A 20,957-nucleotide genomic window follows, 5' to 3' on the forward strand; every position below is an offset into this window, starting at 1 on the left:
TTTTATTTTGTGTATCCCAAACTAATTACTATATCTGTAGTTATTTTTACTACTTTTATCTTTTAACCTTCCTACTAGCTTTCTTTTTTTTTTTTTTTTTTAAGATTTATTTATTTGTGTGTGTGTGTGTGTGTGTGAGAGAGAGAGAGAGAGAGAGAAGTGGAGGGTCAGAGGGAGAAGCAGACTCCCTGCTGAGCAGGGAGCCTGATGAGGGACTCTATCCTGGGACTCCAAGATCATGACCTGAGCGAAGGCAGTCACTTAACCAACTGAGCCACTTAGACACCCCACCTTCATACTAGCTTTATAAGTGATTAAATCACAACCATATGTTTACCTTTACCAGGGATATTTTTAAAATTTTTTTCTTTTTATAATTAATGCCCTTTCCTTTTAGCTTAAAAAATTCCTTTAACATTTCTTATAAGGCTAGTTTAGTGTCAGTGAACTCCTTTATCTTTATCTCTCTGAGTGATAACTTTGCCAGGTAGAGTATTCTTGTTTGGAAGTTTTTTCCTTTCAGTGCTTTGGATATATTATGCCATTCTCTCCTGACCTGCACAGTTTCTGCTGATAGCCTTATGGGGATTTCCTTTTATGTAACAAGTTGGTTTTTGTTTTGTTTTGTTTTTATCCTTAACTTTTGACATTTTAATTATGTATCTTGGAGTGGGTCTCTTTGGGTTCCTCTTCTTTTGGAATTCTGGGCTTCTTGGATCTGGTTGTCTGTTTCCTTACCCAGGTAAGGGAAGTTTTTGGCAATTGTTTCTTCAAATAAGTTTTTTGCCCCATTCTCTCTTCTATTTCTGGAACTCCTATAATACACGTTATTCTGCTTGATATTGTCCCGTAAATTTCTTTCTTTCTTTTTTTTTTAAAAGATTTTATTTATTTATCTGACAGAGAGAGAAAGATCACAAGTAGGCAGAAAGGCAGGCAGAGAGAGGGACGGAAGCAGGCTCGCCGCCGAGCAGAGAGCCTGATGCAGGGCTCGATCCCAGAACCCTGAGATCACGACCTGAGCCGAAGGCAGAGGCTTAACCCACTGAGCCACCCAGGTGCCCCTGTCCCGTAAATTTCTTAAGCTGTCTTCAGTTTTTAATTTTATTTCTTTCTGTTGCTTGGTTTGGATGAGTGTCATTACCCTGTGTTTTAGTTCATTTGATTCTGTCTGCTCCATTTAGTCTGCTGTTGAACTCCTCTAGTGTATTTTTCAGTTCAGTTATTGTATTCTTCAGTTCTGTGACTTCTGTTTGGTACTGTCTTATGTTTTCTCTGTCTTCATTGAAGTTCTTGCTGGGTTCCTCCATTCTTCTGTGGTGAGCATCTTTCTGACCATTACTTTTAACTCTTGTCAGGCAAATTGCTTATCTCAGTTTCATTAAGATTTTTTCCCCAGGATTTTATCTTGTTCTTTTGTTTGAAATAAACTCCTCTGTCTCTACATTTTGCTTGATTCTCTGTGGCTGTTCCTAGGTATTAGGCAAAATAGCTGTCTCTCCCAGTCTTGCAGGAGTGGCCCCACATAGGAGGTCAACCTCACTGTTTAACTTTGCTCTAGCTCTTGGCTGTCTCTCAAACCTTTATGATTGTTTAAGCAGCCTGAGTTTCTCTTGGTAGGTTCCAGTTCTTCTGTCAAGACCTGTGAGGGTTCCAGAAGGAGGGATTTCAGTCAGCACCTAGTTTCAGGCTGATTGGAAACTAGCCCCTCAGTCAGCATCTTCAAGGTATGCAAATATATACAGTCATGGGAGACTGCAGTCATAGACCCTGCTAGCGTCCAGACCAGGTGCTCTGGAGGATCTCCCCTTAGGGACTATTGCAAATTCAGGGATCCCGAGGAATGTTTGAGCTTCTTTCTGAGAAGTGCCAGCAGGCTGTGGTGAGGCCAGCTGAGAGCTCAAAGATGGTATCCTTCAGCCTGTGTTCACTGAGAGCACTTCTGTAGCCCTTCCATGTGTGGTAAACCTGAAACCTACCCTCAGGCTGCAGTTTTTTCATAGGAAAACCAGGGGTGGTTTTAGTCTGTTGTCAGTGCAGTCCCTTGGAGATGGTAGCCTGCCAAGAACTGTCTGTTCAGTTGTTTTAGACGCATAGGACCCAAAAATGCAGTTCCCCTTGGCCACCAGATCCAGGCATTTCAGGGGTATCTCCCGTGTAGACTGTGCACCCTGGCTGACTTTGGTGGAGCCCTGGTGGGAGTGGTATGTGAGGTCGGGCATTTGCGTGGCTGGATTTGGCAGAGCTGCAATGGAGTGGCACACAGGACTGGGCGCACTCACTGGCACTAGTAAGATAGAGGAAGAATGCCAGAAATGGCACCCTCCAGCATCTCTGTCCCCAGAGAGAGTTCTACCAGGCTTCTGCCCTTACAACAGACATTTTAAGATTAGCAAATGAATCTTCTTCACTTACGGTCTAGCACTTTCCAGACTGCTGCTTCTGTACCAGGTTCTGTGGCGAGTGAGTCTGTCTGTGAATCCTTAAGAGCAGAGTCCCTGTCCCCTACAGCACTATAATTTTCCTGAACATTTGACTTGTGGGCTTTCAAAGCCAGACATTTGGTGGGAGATCATCTTTCTGGTGCAGGACCCAAAGTTTGGGGTGCCTTATTTGGGGGCATAAACCCCTTGCTCCTCAGGGAGAAGTCCTTTATTTATAAGACCCCCTCTTGACTGTGGGTTGCAGCACTGGGGTGGGGTTTCGGTGAGACCATGTCTGTTCTTCTTCCACACGTGTTCATGTGGCCCTTTTATTCTTGGTTGTAGAGACCCTTGTTCAGATAGTCTCCATGTCTTTGTAGATTTGTTGTGTCTGGGGGAGGGAGTTCAGAATCTTTCTACCCTGCCATCTTGAACTCTTGATGACAATAGGTTCACAATGTGCTTTGACATAGGAAGTGTCACACCTCCAGCTTCAGTCCTCTTTTGCAAGATTAGTTTGGCTATTTGGGGTCTTTTTTGCTCCCATACAAATTTTAGGATTTGGTTTTCTATTTCTGTTAGAAATGCCACTGGAGGCTTGATAGGGGTTTCATTGAGTCTATAGATGGCTTTGTGTAATACGGACATTTAAAAATATTGATTCTTCCAGTTTGTGAACAAGGGGTATCTTTCCATTTATTTGTATCTTCGTCATTTTCTTTCATTAGTGCCTTTGTGTTTTCAGTGTACGGATTTTTCACCTCCTTGGTTAAATTTATTGTTACATATTTTATTGTTTTTGATGTTATTGTAAATGAGATCATTTTCCTTTTTTTCATAGTTTATAGTTATATTGTTAGTTTGTGGGAACATGACTAATTTTGGCATTAATATAATTAATTACTGAATTCCTTTATTAATCTAACAGGTTTTTGGTAGAGTCTAGGATTTTCTCTATATAAGATCATGTCATCTGCAAATAGAGACAGTTTTACTACTTCTTTTCTGATTTGGATGCCTTTTATTTCTTTTTCTTGCCTGAATATTCTGACTAGGATTTCTAGGACTGTGTTGAACAGGACTTGGTAAGAGCGGGCACCCTTGTCTTATTCCTGATCTTGGGAGGGAAGTTTTCAGTCTTTTACCATTAAGTATGATAGCTATGAACTTGTCACATGTGGACTTTATTATGTTAAAGTATGCCCCAGATCAAGTAAATCAGAATTAGTTGAGGGTGGGATCAGCTCCCGGCTCAGCTCTACAGACGGACTCGGGGCTTGGCTAGGATCTCTGCTTGGGCACAGCTGCAAGCGGGAACACCGTCCTCCAGATCTGAGCGCTGGTTGCTGAAAACCCTGCTTGCCTTCTGTCCACATGATCCCCAGTAGTTGAGCCCAGCAGACTCCTTTCCACCATGGTAGTCAAGAGGTGAGAACCGAATGAGCCTCTTGGGAAGTGTGCTGCCGTGCTGGGGGAGCTGGATGTCTGCCTTGGACTCTCCTTTGCCACTAGAAAAACCATTACCCCTGGGGGAAGGCTGTTAGTGCCGAGCTGGGCTGGTGTGGGGGAGGAGTGATGCCGTGATGTCTTGTCTGTAGATAGTCGCTAACTGGTTTTTCTGTGAGGAAGACTGAAGTCAGGAATGATCTGTGTTGCCATCCTGATGTCCTTACTCCTAGACAGCCTTCTGACATCAGAGCAGGTGCATTCAGATAATAGAGAGATGCAATTGGCTGACTGACAAGAATTTAAAAAGTAAATATTTTGTGTTAGTTAATAGAAAGAAGACCCATGTGCTTTGTATCAAACACAGAAGACTCAGAGTGGATGAGTTAGGAGGCTGGTCTGAGGGCCTGTTTATTTTGTGCTTAGGTCAGCACCTGATGAATGATGAAATGTGGGCAGGTATGACTCTTCAAAGGACATTTCATGTTCGCTAAATAGCAGAGGCTAAAAAATAAGGCCTACCAATGAAGTGACAGAGTTGGATCTCACTGGTCAGATGACTTGAGGCAGAGTAAGAAGTCCTGAGTCAGGGGGCCCCTGGGTGGTTCAGGGGGTTAAGCTTCTGCCTTCAGTTCAGGTCTTAGTTTCGGGGTCCTGGGATTGAGCCCCGCATTGGGCTCCTTGTTCAGCAGGGAGCCTGCTTCTCTGTCTCCCACTCCCCCTGCTTGTGTTCCCTCTCTCACTGTGTCTCTCTCTGTCAAATAAATAAAATCTTTTTTAAAAAAGAGGAAAAAGGGGCACCTGGGTGGCTCAGTGGGTTAAAGCCTCTGCCTTTGGCTCAGGTCATGATCCCAGGGTCCTGGGATCGAGCCCCCCCCGCATCAGGCTTTCTGCTCAGCAGGGAGCCTGCTTCCTCCCCTCTCTCTGCCTGCCTCTCTGTCTACTTGTGATCTCTGTCTGTCAAATAAATAAATAAAATCTTAAAAAAAAAAAAAAAAGGAAGTCCTGAGTCAGTTGGTTGCAACCCTGGCTACTCAGATGATCTGGGGACCTTTTAAAAAGTGTGTGTATGTGTGTACATAAATGTATATGCATGTATACATACATATATCTTTATATGTATGTATATTTATGCTGACCCCACTCCAGAATAGTTCCCATTTAATTGGTCTGGGGTGAGGCCCAGACATTGATATTTTTAAAAAGCTCTGCAGGTGATTCTCATGTATGTACAGCTCAGACTCAGAGCCACTCTCCTTCAGTATCTGAAAAAGCTCTCGTGTAATCGTCTCTCTGTTGATTTCTCGCACAAAAGGAAAATTCTCCGGCAGGTGCGTCATGCCACTCTAAATCATACTTTAGAACATTCAGAGAATGTCAAAATGTGAACATTTGCTTTTTTTAAAACTACTTTTAAGAAGAGCAAAGGCATATTGCTCGATCAGTTATTTCTTACTCTCCCTTCATGCCAGTATTTTTATGCATCTCATTACCCCTTTAGAAATAGCAAATGAAATCAGTCCTATAGCAAAAACACTCCACTTTCAATGAAGAGTGTTTATTTGAAAATGCTAGTATAAGTCAACTGCTTGTTCTCTTTCAGGTGAATGTGAACCTTGGTTCTTGTATCATATGAATATTCCCTTGTATACATATGAATTTTCCCTTTTTTATAAAGGAAAAGTAAGCAATTTCCAGTTATTATATTTGTAAGAGATTCCTTTTCCCAATTACTAAAGCAACCACTATTTGAATTTTTTTTTTTTTTTTTGACAGACAGAGATCACAAGTAGCAGAGAGGCAGACAGAGAGAGAGGAGGAAGCAGGCTCCTCACCGAGCAGAGAGCCCGACGTGGGGCTCTATCCCAGGACCCCGGGATCATGACCCGAGCCGAAGGCAGAGGCTTTAACCCACTGAGCCACCCAGGTGCCCCAGCAACCACTATTTGAATCTTTTAGTATGCTGGTATTTTTGTGGATGTAATCTTTGTAAGACTCTGTCAATATTGTCCTTTGTTTTAGAAGAATACAGATGAGGGGGTGTCTATGTGGCTCAGTCGGTTAAGTGTCCAGCTCTTGATTTCAGCTTAGATCACGATCTCAGGGTCATGTGATCGAGCCCCCGTTTAGGGCCCTGCACTCAGCAGGTAGTCTGCTTGTCCCTCTCCCTCTTCCCCTCCCCCTGTTCTCTCTCTCTCTCTGAAATAAATTAATAAATCTTAAAACACATACGCAGATGAGAGATACATTCTCTTATGAGGCAACATTGTTACACACAACAAATTTCCGTTGGTATTCCCTCTTGTATGTACACTGAGGGAAAAGAGCATTTGGATGAACTGGGAGGTTAAGTAAAAGCTAGCTTCATTTGTGACAAATATTTCCATGAAATATCCTAAACCCTTGCAGAAAGAATCCTACCGTCAGTGTGTAATCATAATAGAGAATATAGTTGAAGTCTTCTGGTGACGGTGAGGAAGGGAATTGTATTGGAACAATATCTGGCATATGTTCAGAATCAGTCAAACAATCACTTGCAAGCGTGTTATCCCAGACTTATAATGCTGCATGTATGACATGGTTTTAAATGTAAATATGATACTCCGGAGTCTTCCCTAATATTATTTGCTTCACTTTGATTTCCCCTGCCATGCAAAGGAGTTCAGGCTGATGCAATTTTCTAGTAATCCACAGCACTCAGAAGGTTTAACATAGTATTCTGTGGTGACTTAATAGAAATGGAGAGATCAGCTCTGAGTAAACATTTTGATGTTTTCCTTGATGTGTTCTTGAAGTTCCAGGGTGAATGGACTAAAAATAAACATTGTTATATGATATGCTTTGCTGCAGGAACTCTCCCTGGGCTCTCTGTTGAAGTTCAGTGTCTACTTCTCTGCTGGTTTATTGCCTTACGTCTACCTTCCTATCTCATCCTACCTTAATCAAGCTCGGTGGACCTGGGGAGACCAGACAACGTTGCTAGGATTTTTGACGCATTTTCTCAGGGAAGAATACGGAACATTCAGTCTGGTAAATTTATATGTAAAGCCCTTTTCAGGAAGTAAGTGATGAAGCTTCAGTGTTCTGCCTGGGCCTTGACTGAAGGAAAGCAATGCCTATCAATGACAGTACAGAATTTTCATTTCCATTATTTGTGTAACAAACTTGCTCCTTGCAATGTGGCCTTTAGCGTACATTAGGAAAAACTTGGAATTACTTAACCTGACATCATAATGTTGTATGTCCTGAATATGTTTTTCAGGATAACAAATATTAAAAAGACTCTGCTGCCAGCATGTGAAGCATTTCATTCTTCTTAGCATTGGGTACCATTTAGGTCCCTTGGTCTGTGATTAAAAATATTTGGAAAAGATTAGAAGGAAAAAAAAACCTCTCAAAATTTTTAATGTACTTTGACCAAAACACTTTCTTTTTTCATATTTGACAAATAGTGTTCATGATAGTATTTAGTATAATACCTGTATGTAAATACTTTATAAGATATAATTTCACTATGTTTTTTTAAAGTTCCAAAGGCCTTGCTTTCCCTGAAACATAAATTAGGGAAAAAACACTGTGGTTAGAGTAAAGGTTATCTGAAAAATAAAAGGACAAACACTATATATATATATTTATTTATTTATTTATTTATTTATTTATTTTTTACTTTAATAAAAACATTGGATCTTTCTCTCATGGTTGTGCTTTTTGTCTTGGGCAAGGAGGCAGATCTCTGAAGACTACATATTATATGATACCGCTGATACAAAATTCTAAACCAGGCAAAACAATCTATTGCTCAAGGATACATAGGGAAGAAGTAGAACTATGTATTTTTAGGAAGTAGGGAGTAATTAACACGAAATTCAAGGTACTAGTTATCACTAGGGGGTGAGAAAACCAAGGCCTGTGAATGCTTTGTGAGATACTTCACAAAGTGAAGTGTTCATGCAGTTCTGGTTCTTAAATGAATAGTGGCTCTATAGATTTTTTAAAACTCTATCCCTGGAACACCTGGGTGGCTCAGTCAGTTAAGCTCCTGCCTTAGGCTCAGGTCATGATCCCAGAGTCCTAGGATCGAGTCAGCCCCAGTCCTGGGGCTCCTTGCTCAGCGGGGAGCCTGCTTCTCTCTCTCTCTCTGCCTTGTGCCACTCTGCTTGCTTATGCTCGCTCGCTTGCTCTCTCTCTCTCTGACAAATAAATAAAATCTTAAAATAAAACAAAACACCTCTTTATCCCTTAAATGCACGATATATGTGTTGTTTGTATGGAGGAGCTATTTCATAATAAAATAACTTAATTAAAGGATAATTATTAATTACTTTTTGACTTAGAGAGTCTGATACTTTAAATTTATACTCTGGCTTACTTATATTGGTTATTCCATTACAATATTGCTTGAGGGCCATTCCAGATTTGAAACCTATATAATTCACACATAATTGTGAAATTATAGACTAACATGTGATAATGAGCTCTAATCAAAGTGCCTTAAAGACGCTCTGTAACAAAAGTGTCAAGTCAGTTAATTCATCAGTGTGTTAAATCATTCCTACTGGAATGATAGTTTGACTGATTTTTAGCCTGTCGTTATTTCTGCAGTTCTTCCTCAAGGATGTGTGCGTTTAGTTTCTAGTGGACTTCTCTTCAAAAACTCAGCAAGGCTCTGAAGCAAAGACTGAATGAAGAGAGATGTTGCATTGTCTACTTGGAACATGTATATTCTTTTTTTTTTTTTAAGATTTTATTTATTTATTTGACAGACAAGAGATCACAAGTAGGCAGAGAGGCAGGCAGAGAGAGAGAGAGGAGGAAGCAGGCTCCCTGCCAAGCAGAGAGCCCAATGCGGGGCTTGATCCCAGCACCCTGGGATCATGACTCGAGCTAGAGGCAAAGACTTTAACCCACTGTGCCACCCAGGCACCCCAGGAAACATGTATATTCTAAATCCAGATAGTTAAAATGCAATAGCTTAACACAGCTGCAGCTGAAGACTTACGCAAATAAACTTCTCTTTTATGTTTAGGCCAAATCGGAAACAGGATCCAGTATGTCTAAAATTTTGCTGTGAGTATGAAATACTTGAAACTGGTTTTAAGTGAATTCTCTGTTAGTTCCTAGACGAAGTGATTTTGGGGGCTTCTGGACTTGTCTTTTGTGAAGCAGTGTGTGTGAGAAGTGGCTCTCGTGGGTACATTCACTAGTTGTGTAGATTGTCAAACATTCTAGCATTTCCTTCCATAAAAGAAAGCTGAGAATGAGTGATAAATACAACAGTTAGCAGTAGACTGTCAACACTAGAATGTTTCCACTTCCACGTGGATATGAAATGACCCAGTGCACTGTTGCTTTACACATCATTTATCCTTTGTTTTGGTTTCTTCTCTTTTTTTTCAGAGAGATTTTATAAAATTGTATTTAGCAATTTGATTGTTTTCTTTCTTAGGATTGAGCTGCGTTCTTAAATTCTTTAGAGTTTCATTTGTTTAATGTGTCTTAAGACTTTTCTTTAGGCTGTCCTTAAGATCTGTTTTTGACTTAAATTAATATCCAACCTTTTTATAGCCAGTTAAGCAAATATATTTTATCTGTATCACCTACTAGGGTTCTTTGAAAAATGGGTTAATAATTGCTTTAAAATCCACACAGATTGGGACGCCTGGGTGGCTCAGTTGGTTGGACGACTGCCTTTGGCTCAGGTCATGATCCCGGAGTCCCGGGATCGAGTCCCGCATGGGGCTCCCAGCTCCATGGGGAGTCTGCTTCTCCCTCTGACCTTCTCCTCACTCATGCTCTCTCTCTCACTGTCTCTCTCTCAAATAAATAAATAAAATCTTTTTAAAAAAAAAATCCACACAGATTAAGACAACCTAAAAGGTATTCTAACCAATTCTGTACTATTTTTATAATATTTTCAATATAAAATTATGGAAGACTAGTCTTCTATAACACTAAAGTGGTCTCCTAACTGATTATTAACTTGTGATTCCCAGAACTATTGGAAAACCGTTTTTAAAATATGGGGAGAAACAATGAATTTTAGAACACTGAAAAAAAATTAAATTAAAAAAATTATAAAAAAAATAAAATGTGGGGAGAATATTTCAACCTTGTATGTGCGGCAATTCATAGATACTCAGCTTCCCTCTTGTTAACTTGCTAGCTTGTTTGCTTCCTTCCATCTGTCCTCCTTTCCTTTTTAAATGTCCCTTTCCCTGCTCTCAAAATGTGATACATAATAGAAAGTTTATTATTATTATTTCACTATAGAAAGTTTAGAAACCCAGGTAAGCGAAGGTTAGAAAATTAAAATTACTATAATTCCAACATATAGAGATAACCACTGTTGTTAACCCATTAACATTTTTGTCTGTATGCTTTCAATATTTTTTATATTTTTATTTTTAAAAATGAGATCATAATGTGCACACTGTTTTATTAGCCCTCTCATTTTCATTTTTTACTGTATCTTGAAAATATTTTCCTGCCACCAATTATTTTTATATAACCTTTTATTGGTTCTCACAACTGATTTTGAATATTTTTTTTTTAATGTCCGACTGAAACCTTTATGGCTCCTTTTTCTTTTTGATTGGGGAAAGGTAGCAAGAAGCTCAGTTACAAAGACAGCTTCACCAACGTCTGTGGGCTTTTATGGTATTCTGCTTTGCTGCAGGCCCGAAGACTCACTGCCTATTCTTTTCAGCCTACCTTGTGATCTCATTTGAGATTGGCAGTATATTTTGCCTTAATAAATCCCACATGAGGGGTGCCTGGGTGGCTCAGTGGGTTAACCCTCTGCCTTCGGCTCAGGTCATGATCTCAGGGTCTTGGGATCGAGCCCCACATGGGGCTCTCTGCTCAGCGGGGAGCCTGCTTCCCCCCTCTCTCTCTCTGCCTGCCTCTCTGCCTACTTGTGATCTCTCTCTCTGTGTCAAATAAATAAGTAAAATATTTTTAAAAAATTAAAAATTAAAAATAAATCCCACTGAACTCCAGAGAACTCTCAAGAGTACTGCTAGACTATCCATCCAACTTTTATTAGTTGCACATAAAACTCATCTATTGGGGATCAGAAAAGCCTCCTTTATATTGAAGAAATAGCAGTTAGCTGATATGCCTAGAAAAAAGCCTTGACAAAAGTGATGAGCACTCACACTATTTGTTCAAACATTATTTGTTCGAACCAAATCAGAATGTAGATTGGAGGCATAATCCTAGCACTCTCTGACTGAGTGAGAGAATGTCTAGTCTTTAATTGTTTCAGGTGGACGGGAGAGTTGAGAAAAGCAACTCATAATTAACCTACTAGAAAATCCTTCAAAATGATGGGACCTAATCATCTCTCCTCTTCCAGTCAAGCAAATTAAATTCTTTCCCCATGCATATCTCTAAGTTGCAATCCTGTACAAGGAAATTATGGAATCTAACCCTAGGCAGTGACCATGTTTTAGAGCTTACATTTAAGCAACAGATCTCCAAGAATTAATTTTGAGACTGACTTCATTCCTTTTGAAGAATGGTTTGAAATGGGCCTCATGCTGGAATCAATTTTTCAAGTGTGTTTGAAAATGAGTAAGAATATCTTCTCATAGTAGATGAGTCTCCATTAGTAAAATACACATTGTGTGGTTTCCATAATTATGGCATCACATTTTCTCCAGTAAAATTGCCAGCAGGGAGAAGAAAGTTCTTTGAGATAGTGTATATAGTCATTATTTTTTTAAAAATTGGAGACTGCTAGAGCTATTTCAGAACTCAGATAACACTTGGGAAACGCTTATTAGTTAATGGAAGAATTTAGTTTAATTATAGGAAAAAAATACATTTCTTATGGCTTAAACATTTTTGAACCAAATAATACAGAAAAGAAGGAAGCCTTTTTTTTTTTTTTTTTTTGAGGAAGAGAGAGCTCATGCCTACACACGGTGGGGAGGAAGGGCAGAAGGAGCGGGAGAGAGAGAACCTCAAGCAGGCTGTATTCCCAGCATGAAGCCTGAGGCAGGGCTCGATCTCACAACCCTGAGATCATGACCTGAGCCAGAATCAGGAGTTGGACGCTTAACTGACTGAGCTACCCAGGTGCCCCTGGACAACAAGGAAGCCTTTTAAAGAAGAAGACTGATTGGAGATCACCTCTCTTGTCTTTTTTTTTTTTCTTTAATGATCGGATATTCAGAAAATTATTTGCATTAATTTTGTTTTCTTTCTTTCTTTTCATTTTCTATTTATTTATTTATTTAAGAGGAGGAGAGTTGGCGGGATGGAGGGGCAGAGAGAGAGGGAGAGTGAGAATCCCAAGCAAGCTCAATCTATGACCCTAATATCATGACCTGAGCCAAAATCAAGAGATGAATGCTCAACCAGCTAAGCCACCTAGGCAACCTGCATTAATTTTCTTTTCACTTGCTAAATCACAGGAGGCCGTGTCTACACTGTTGACTGAAGTTCAAAAATTCATTTCACATGACTTCTTACCAAACCAATTGGGGATCTAGATTGGTTTATTATTATTATTATATTGGTTTATTATTATATTATTATAATTGGTATATTATTATTATTATATTGGTTTATTATTATTATTTTTCTACTATATTATCAATATAGCATACCAGTATTACAAATACAGAAGAATTAGTTGCTCTAATCCTATCCCAAATATTATAAATTGGTAACCAAATATTATAATTAGAAAACATCTTAGAACCATTTAACTCTTTCTTACGGTACTTTTTCTCCCAAATTTGAAAGAAGACAAAATAATTTAACATCTGCCTCCAGCCCTCAAAACTATTCAGTGCAAACAAACAAACAAACAAACAAAAAAACTACTCAGTGCATAATCAGATGTATTTTACAAAGAATGTTGTATTTGAAACTAACCAACTTCATTTTCTACCCATAATAAATTAGATTGTCTTTTACAGTTCTCAAGTAACAAGTATGAGGACCCAACTCTCACTCAACATTCAAGGCCTCGCAGTTTGGGCAAATATATGTTTAGCAAGAAAGTAAGTAATATAATTTATTTTCCTGTTCTTTTTCCCATATTCATTAATTCAATTCATATTTCAATATGCCCTTGGAGAACATTGCCAGTATTATTTTATATTCCAAATAAATGACTTGAATAATTTCTGTTACAGCAAATATATATTACCTTCTTCCTGTTTTTTGTTTTCTGATAATAAATTAATTATTTTGGAAGATTGAGCAGTAGATTACAATCTAAGTAACCAACTCATTTGATATCTTAAACTTCTGGTTTGATCCCATACTGTGCCTATAGCTACTCATTATTGTTGCATTGCAAAAGAAGTAAACAACTATTTGAATTCCTCTGAAGAAGAAAGCAACCTCTGATGATAAAAGAAAACCTAAAACATAACAGCACTCTTAACCTCCATTATTTTTGTCCATTTACTTTCTAACATGAGTGTTTTATGTAAATTTGTATATGTACACACATCTGTATTTCTGTTTCCTTGACACTTAACATTATATTGTGAGCATTTGCCCTTATGGTAAAAAGACTTAAGGTCATTTAAATGTCTGTATAAAATTCCCCTCTCCGACCTAAGAGAATTAACTTAAGTGTTTTTCTATTTGGGAATCTTCAGATTGCTTCCACTTCTAATATAAGTAATGTTAAAGCATTTTTAAAAAAATATTTTATTTATTTATTTGACAGAGATCACAAGCAGGCAGAGAGGCAGGCAGAGAGAGAGGGGGGAAGCAGGCTCCCCACTGAGCAGAGAGCCCGATGTCGGGCTTGATCCCAGGACCCTGAGATCATGACCGGAGCTGAAGGCAGAGGTTTAACCCACTGAGCCACCCAGGCGCCCCTATGTTAAAGCATTTTTATAGTTTAATCTTTATCCACATTTCTGGTTTTGCCTAAAGATTTATGCCCACATGTCAAATTACTGTGTCAGTGAGTGTGATTTTTTTTTTTTTTTTAAGATTTTATTTATTTGAGAAAGGATGCAAGCAGGAGGGGGGAAGGAGCAAAGGAAGAGAGAGAAGCAGACTCCTCGCTGAGCGGGGAACCTGATGTGGGGCTTGATCCCAGGACCCTGAGATCATGACCTGAGCCAAAGGCAGATGCTTAACTGGCTGAGCCACCCAGGTGCCCCAACTGTGATTATTTTTAAAGCTCTTGATATATGTTATCAAATTAATGTTTCTCAAGGATTGTACTCACATACGTGCTCATTCGGTTGCATCTGTTGCATCCAATACTGAGATTTGCTGTTTTAAAATCGTTATGATTTTTAGGCATGAAATTATTCTTTTGTTTTGCATATGTTTAGTTACATCTTTTTTAATTAACATGTGATATATTATTTGTTTCAGGGGTACAGATCTGTTTAATTACATTTTAAATTTAACAAGATTGATCATTTGCATTTCTTCTCTGAACTTGAACTTTGTATGTCTTGCCGCATAGTTCCAAGTGTAGTTGTCTGTAATATGTAATACAGTGTGTAGTTGATTCCTATATTTCAGTTATTTATTCCAGCTCAAGTTTTTTTAAACTGAGCTCTTTCTTTGTCCACAGTTAAGTATGGAACGTTTTATAGCTCTAATTCTTTGCTGTAGTTTAAAACTATGTAATATTTTTGATACTCATGCACATAAATAATTTTGGACATATTTAATTTTTTTATAGGGACAGACAAAATCCATCATTGGTATGGCTTTTTACTGGAATGTTTTGCATTTATTCATTGTTCTTTGCTTGGAGAGCGAACTTAGATATATCAAAACCACTTTTCATGGGTGTGGTAAGTTTTACTTAGATATCTCCTTTGTCCAGAAAGTTGGTGGAAAGTGTACAAATTTATCTTTATGAATCTTGTAGAGGAGCAGCTGATCTCAGAAACAGCTAATTTTTATAGATCGAAAGTCAAATTCTTGAACCAAATAAGACTGAGACCTTTTTTTTAGGGGGGAAAAATGCAGCAATTAGTTAAAACAATAGTTAGGTAGAAAAATAAAGGTAATGTAGTTTTAAGTTAGTTATTTTATGTGTGTGCTTGCAGATATAAGTACCCTAAAGATCTCCTGGAATTAAAAAAAACAAAAAAACAAAAAAAAAAAAAACCAGCAAAGAAAGAAAGGTTGTAGCTGAGGGTTCTTATGCAGACACTCCCATGGTTTTTACCTCATCGGTCTCAGTGCTGTGCAAAAGAGCCACCACGTTTCTGTCTTCCCCGGCTGCCATTTCTGAGATTGGAGTAATTCTCCTCTTTGTAGCAGAAACTATGAATGGAGACAGCTCCTTTTCAGTGACTCAAGCCAACTCTTTTTTATGTGTGTGTTCAAGAGGCCTCATAAATAATACCCTTCTTGATCCTCTGAGTTCTGAGTCAGTTGAGAAACGAGATAAACCCGGACAACTACAACGAGCGAATCCCCTTTATACTGGGAATGCTGAGATGGGAGAAGGTAGTTTCTATCTGTGATCAGGGGCCTTCCTCTTACTGCATTCCAGAATGGACGGACTTACCCCCCACCAACCCTACTGCCCTGCCCTGTCACAGGCGCCCCTCACCTGCCCGGCAGGGGCCACACGGAAAGGGGCTGTCCTGGACACGTGTGTCCTATGGGCAGATCACTTCCCAGAGGAAGAGTGGGGGGGTAAAGAGCAGGGCCATGTCCCAGCTGGCAGACTCCCCTTCAGCTCAGTGCTTACAGTCTCACAGGGAGAAGTAAGGACTCTCCTACTAGGGGCGCTTCCCCACTTGGGAGGAGACCTCAGAAGTAAAGCAGAAAAAGCCTTTCTCCATCTCCTCCACTTCTCAAGTGCCAGGAGTTCAAGGTGCATGCCATAGAATTGAAATATGGCATGGATATGTGGATCCAAAAAAGGGAGCTTCGTGTGTCCAACTGGAAAGGAGAAATGCTTGAAAATTGGAAAATAAAGCGACAAGGAATTGCACTGGGGAAGTCCGCAAACAAGACCCGAGTGACCGTGGGCATAAGCAGTTCGGGGTACATAGTGTATTTGTTAAATCCACAATACCTGGCCGATTGCTGTAACCAGTCAGCCAGATGTCCTGTCTGCATGTCTCTGGCAGGTGGAGAGGTTCTGGATGCAAAGCAACGCGGTGGTGGCCGTCCTCGCGGGCCTGGGTTTGGCGGCGCTGGCTTCCGAGAGTAACCGAGTACTGAATGTCAGGGCGCTTCAGTGTCTGGAGTGGCTTTCAGCAGCTCTTTTTATAATTTACCAAATATATTCTAATTTCAGGTAACACGTGCTTATTTTTATGGAAGGAGCACTCAAGCAAGAGACACATAGATATTTAGAGTCTTGGGCTTTATTTCCATTTCACCTCTTCCAGTTTTCAGAGCAAGACAGCTGAGTCTAAAGGCAGTGCTGCTTAAACTTTTGAACAGAATCTCAACGTGCCTGCTGTGCGGTGTCAGGGCACTGCAAACAAGGGCTTGGGTGGGTCATGTAACTAGTCGTACATCTTCCTCTGAGGAACCCTAGAAATGCTTGGTAGGATCTGGAGGATATAATAAAAGTCCATGATCTAAAATATCACTTAGATGGAGAGTAAAGACATTTGGGCCTTTTTTATGTCCTAAAATAAGTCTCTTTTATGCTTCGAAGATTTCATCTTTTGAGTAACACTCGGTCCTTATCTAGTTCACTCTGTAGGAGTGAATGTTAATTATTTTGAAATAAATTTCTAAAAGTTTCTCAGCTCTTAGGCATTCAGAGATAGATATATAGAGATATACATATATATCTATATATATTCAAAATCTGTTGAATAACATTGGCAGTGAATATCTCAGTCTGGTATAAAACATATCCAAATTTTAGATCAAAGTTCATTCATTTCTAGCAGTATTTGAGTAAACATTACAGCAGTGGAAGATGCCACTGGAGTTTCATTGTAGTGAGATTTGATTGGTATTTTATTTTTTATTTTATTTTTTTTTTAAGATTTTATTTATTTATTTGACAGAGATCACAAGTAGGGAGAGAGGCAGGCAAAGAGAGAGGAGGAAGCAGGGCACACTCCCAGGACCCTGGGATTATGACCTGAGCTGAAGGCAGAGGTGTTAATGCACTGAGCCACCTAGGGGCCCCTTGATTGGCATTTTAAAAGCTTCAGTTTCCCCCTGACTTTTTTTTTTTTTTTTAAAGATTTATTTATTTATTTATTTGAGGGAGAGAGAGAGAGCACAAGCGGGAGGAGGGGCAGAGGGAGAAGGAGAGAGAAAATTCCAAGCAGACTCTGCTCTCAATGGGGAACCTGATGCAGGGGCTTGATCTCATGGCCTTGAGGTCCTGACCTAAGCAGAAACCAAGATTCAGATACTTAACCTACTGAGCCACCTAGGCGCTTGAATTTCCACTTTCAACTTAACTTTAAAAATTGATGTTCTTGGGGCGCCTGGGTGGCTCAATGGGTTAAGCCGCTGTGTTCGGCTCAGGTCATGATCTCAGGGTCCTGGGATCGAGTCCCACATCGGGCTCTCTGCTCAGCAGGGAGCCTGCTTCCTCCTCTCTCTCTCTCTGCCTGCCTCTCTGCCTACTTGTGATCTCTTTCTGTCAAATAAATAAATAAAATCTTTAAAAAAAAAAAATTGATGTTCTTTATAATACCAGGGTAGAGCCAGTGTCAGGACTCCTGCGTCACTAGGAGGTCTGGTAGAGAGGGGATGCATGTCCCGGATACAATTCCATAGCTTGCTCAACAAGGGCTTACAAAGCCCGCTGTGTTTCCCAAGTCTGTTTTGTCCCAGTCTTTTCCTGACTTGGGTCTTTAGGGCAACTCAGGTTCAACACCACGGCTACTAGCACAAGCTAGGCAGTTTTATTTTGTTTTAATTCTTGCATTTGTCCCAGGGGTATGGAATAGATAGCAACTTTGCTAGAGGGCAAAATGGGAACCATCACCCTGCAAAGCAGAGAATCACAGCGGGGAGCGGTTGCATCAACTACAAAGGCAGGGGTGAATATTTTGTTTCTAGCAGTGTTCATTTGCTACGTGATGCTAGCCCAGTGATTTAACTTTAGGCTGTGTTTCTTAGAACCATTACATGTGACACACCTGATAATAACAGGAAGGACAATGCTTATTCCATTTTTTTGATGCTTTTGCTCTCTGGTTGTCTTTTTCTTTTTTTGTGGGAAGCCCTCAGAATTCACACCAGTTCTCTTTGAAGTTACAATGTCCACTCTATCACTGAAAGGAGTCATACTGCTGTTGTTGGCAGTAGCAAAAAATGCCTGGAGAACAGTAAACAATCCCACCAACTATTCCTTCCCTTCCTTCTCATTAGACTTCTTCTCAAATGATTTTTCTGTCTAGAAGGGAGAGAGGACCACAGGGAGCCTGTGGCTTGGGGAAGTGATGGAAAGGATCAAGTTTGCATGCAAGAGAGTTAAACCAATACTACACAAAGTTATGCTGGAAACTGCCAGATTTCCTTTTGCATTTCTGAAAATTTCTTTGGTCTAACTGGAATTGACTTGAAATTACCTTAATTCTAAGTGAAATCAGAAGCCTTACTTCTTTTTAGTGAAAAAGACTTAGTCTTGAGCACTAACCAGTTCCCTTTTTGTAGAAATGATTATAAATCCTAGCAGTAAAGCAATACACTAATTTTTATTTAGTTGCACAATTAGTTCCTTCTCTTTTTCTTTCAGATGACAGCATTCTTTTTTCAAATATATGCATCTTCTTAGAAGACATATATTAGACTACTTGGAAACACTACATGGAGAGTGTGTGATGGGAAAGGAATGTAGCAGGAAATACACCCGCTCTTGTACAAACTGTAGCAGTGTGTTGCTATTTTAATGTTTCATTATCCTTTTATTTAGCATTTGTGACCAAAGGACCAACTACGTGATTGATAAATTTGCAAAGAACCTTCTAGCCTCTATGCCCCGTGACGCAATTATCTTACTCCGAGGAGATTTGCCAGGGAATTCTCTCCGTTACATGCATTACTGTGAGGGACTGAGACCAGATATTTCACTAGTGGATCAGGAAGTAAGTATATAAAGAAGATACTTAGAATATAGTAACAGTAATCACTTTAAAACAAGTATTTTTTAAACTAATTTTTAATGGTAGATGGGTATAGTTTTCACAATTACTCTTAGGTAGAATATATATCATGTTCTTTTGTTTACTTTAACGAATAGTATAAGCATATGAATTGCTTCCTTCTCATCTAAACTGAATGTTTTAAGAATTGATGTTTTTTGTGTTAGAATCAAATAATAATTAGGTCTCTAGTTCACATGACAAACCATGAAAGTACTGTATTGTAAATTTATTTCTTTCATTTTATTTTATTTTATTTTATTTCTTTTCAGTGTTCCAGCATTTATTGTTTATGCACCACACCCAGTGCTCCATGCAATACGTGCCCTCCATAATACCCACCACCAGGCTCACCCAGCCCCTCACCCCTTCCCCTCCAAAACCCTCAGTTTGTCTCTCAAGAGTACACAGTCTCTCTTGTTTCATCTCCCCCTCCGATTTATCCCAATTCACTTCTCCTCTCCATCTCCCAGTGTCCTCTGTGTTATTCTTTATGCTCCACAAGTAAGTGAAACCATATAATTGACTTTCTCTGCTTGACTTTTTTCACTCAGCATAATCTCCAGTCCCGTCCATTTTGATAGAAAAGTTGGGTATTCATCCTTTCTGATGGAGGCATAATACTCCATTGTATATATGGACCTTATCTTCTTTATCCGTTCATCTGCTGAAGGGCACCTTGGTTCTTTCCACAGTAAATTTATTTTTAAATAGTTCTTTGATTGGGATGACTGGGTGGCTTAGTTGTTGGGTGTCTGCCGTCGGCTCAGGTCATGATCCCAGGGTCCTGAGATCAAGCCCCGCCTCCCTCTCCCACTCCCCCTGCTTGTGTTCCCTCTCTAGCTCTCTCTTTGTCAAATAAATAAATTAAATTAAAAAAAAAATAGTTCTTTGACATTCAGCCAACCCAGCCATTCAAATTAACACTGCCTACTGGTCCCAGGATTAAAATACATTAGGTTGAATATAAAATAAGTTATACTGCAGGGACGCCTGGGTAGCTCACTGGGTTAAGCCACTGTCTTCGGCTCAGGTCATGATCCCAGGGTCCTGGGATCGAGTCCCGCATGAGCTCCTTGATTGGCAGGGAGCCCGCTTCTCTTTCCACCTCTTCCTGCCTTTCTGCCTGCTTGTATGCTCTCTCTCTCTCTCCTTCTCTCTGACAAATAAATAAATAAAATATTTTAAAAAATAAAATAAAATAAGTTATACTGCAGATGAGTAAACATTTCACTCAAAATAGAAATAATTAACCACAGTTCTGCTATAGGATTTGTGTGTAAACTTTTGGCCTTATGACAGAATTACATTTGGAGAGGACTTGTGAAGATTTTCAAGTCTATTAAAACAGTCTTCTGGAACTGAAGAAATGTATTTAAGCTTTATATAAGATTTATAATTTAAACCGCAAATACCTAAAAGGGAATAAATCTATCTCTGGTGTTTTTAGACCAGTCATCAGGGAAAGAGAAATTCCTCATCTTGATACTAATCTTAATACTATGATTAGTTTGATTGAGCAAATTATTAGGCATAGTATTTATTAAATTTTATTGAATGAATGAATAATTTGAACTTTTTGAAGAAAACTATATAAACAGATTTGCAAATGTAGGGAAATTTGCACATTACACATTTTTGTAAGCAGTTGGCATTTATATCATCTACGCAAGTTGATTAATTTGATCTTCAGTGTAGATTCTGACAAAAGCTAGGCTGTTAGTTTATAATATGGTATCCCACCATGATTTTAAGTACTTAAAATCAGGATGGCAGCAACCATCGTTGAGAAGCCTGGATTTCAAAGTTAATTAGACCTAAATTCAAGTCCTCATTCTGTCACTTCCAGGATGTGTGACACGGGGCTAATGATTTTTTTTTCCTCTCAGCGCTTCTGTTTCCTGATCTATAAAATGGAAATGATCATCATATAAGTTAGGATGCTTTTGGATGCAAGAAACAAAATACCTGAGAGTAGCTTAAACTATGCAGTTTTTAATCTCAC

At 39.3% G+C, this 20,957-nt stretch overlaps 1 protein-coding gene across 2 annotated transcripts in view; it reads left to right on the forward strand.

Annotated features, from left to right (window-relative positions):
- Positions 1 to 20,957, forward strand: part of TMEM260 (transmembrane protein 260) — a 68,223-nt gene that overhangs the window by 29,992 nt on the left and 17,274 nt on the right. Inside the window, exons 6-11 of one of the 2 annotated variants that reach the window (XM_059182175.1) lie at positions 6,720 to 6,899; positions 8,896 to 8,936; positions 12,800 to 12,883; positions 14,545 to 14,659; positions 15,956 to 16,125; positions 18,724 to 18,895. In XM_059182175.1, coding sequence (XP_059038158.1) covers positions 6,720 to 6,899; positions 8,896 to 8,936; positions 12,800 to 12,883; positions 14,545 to 14,659; positions 15,956 to 16,125; positions 18,724 to 18,895 — 762 coding nt within the window. The remainder of the gene's footprint in view (positions 1 to 6,719; positions 6,900 to 8,895; positions 8,937 to 12,799; positions 12,884 to 14,544; positions 14,660 to 15,955; positions 16,126 to 18,723; positions 18,896 to 20,957) is intronic. The other variant, XM_059182176.1, reaches the window with a different exon arrangement.

The sequence above is a fragment of the Mustela lutreola genome, chromosome 7, assembly GCF_030435805.1.
Source record: "Mustela lutreola isolate mMusLut2 chromosome 7, mMusLut2.pri, whole genome shotgun sequence".
NCBI classification, from domain to species: domain Eukaryota; kingdom Metazoa; phylum Chordata; class Mammalia; order Carnivora; family Mustelidae; genus Mustela; species Mustela lutreola.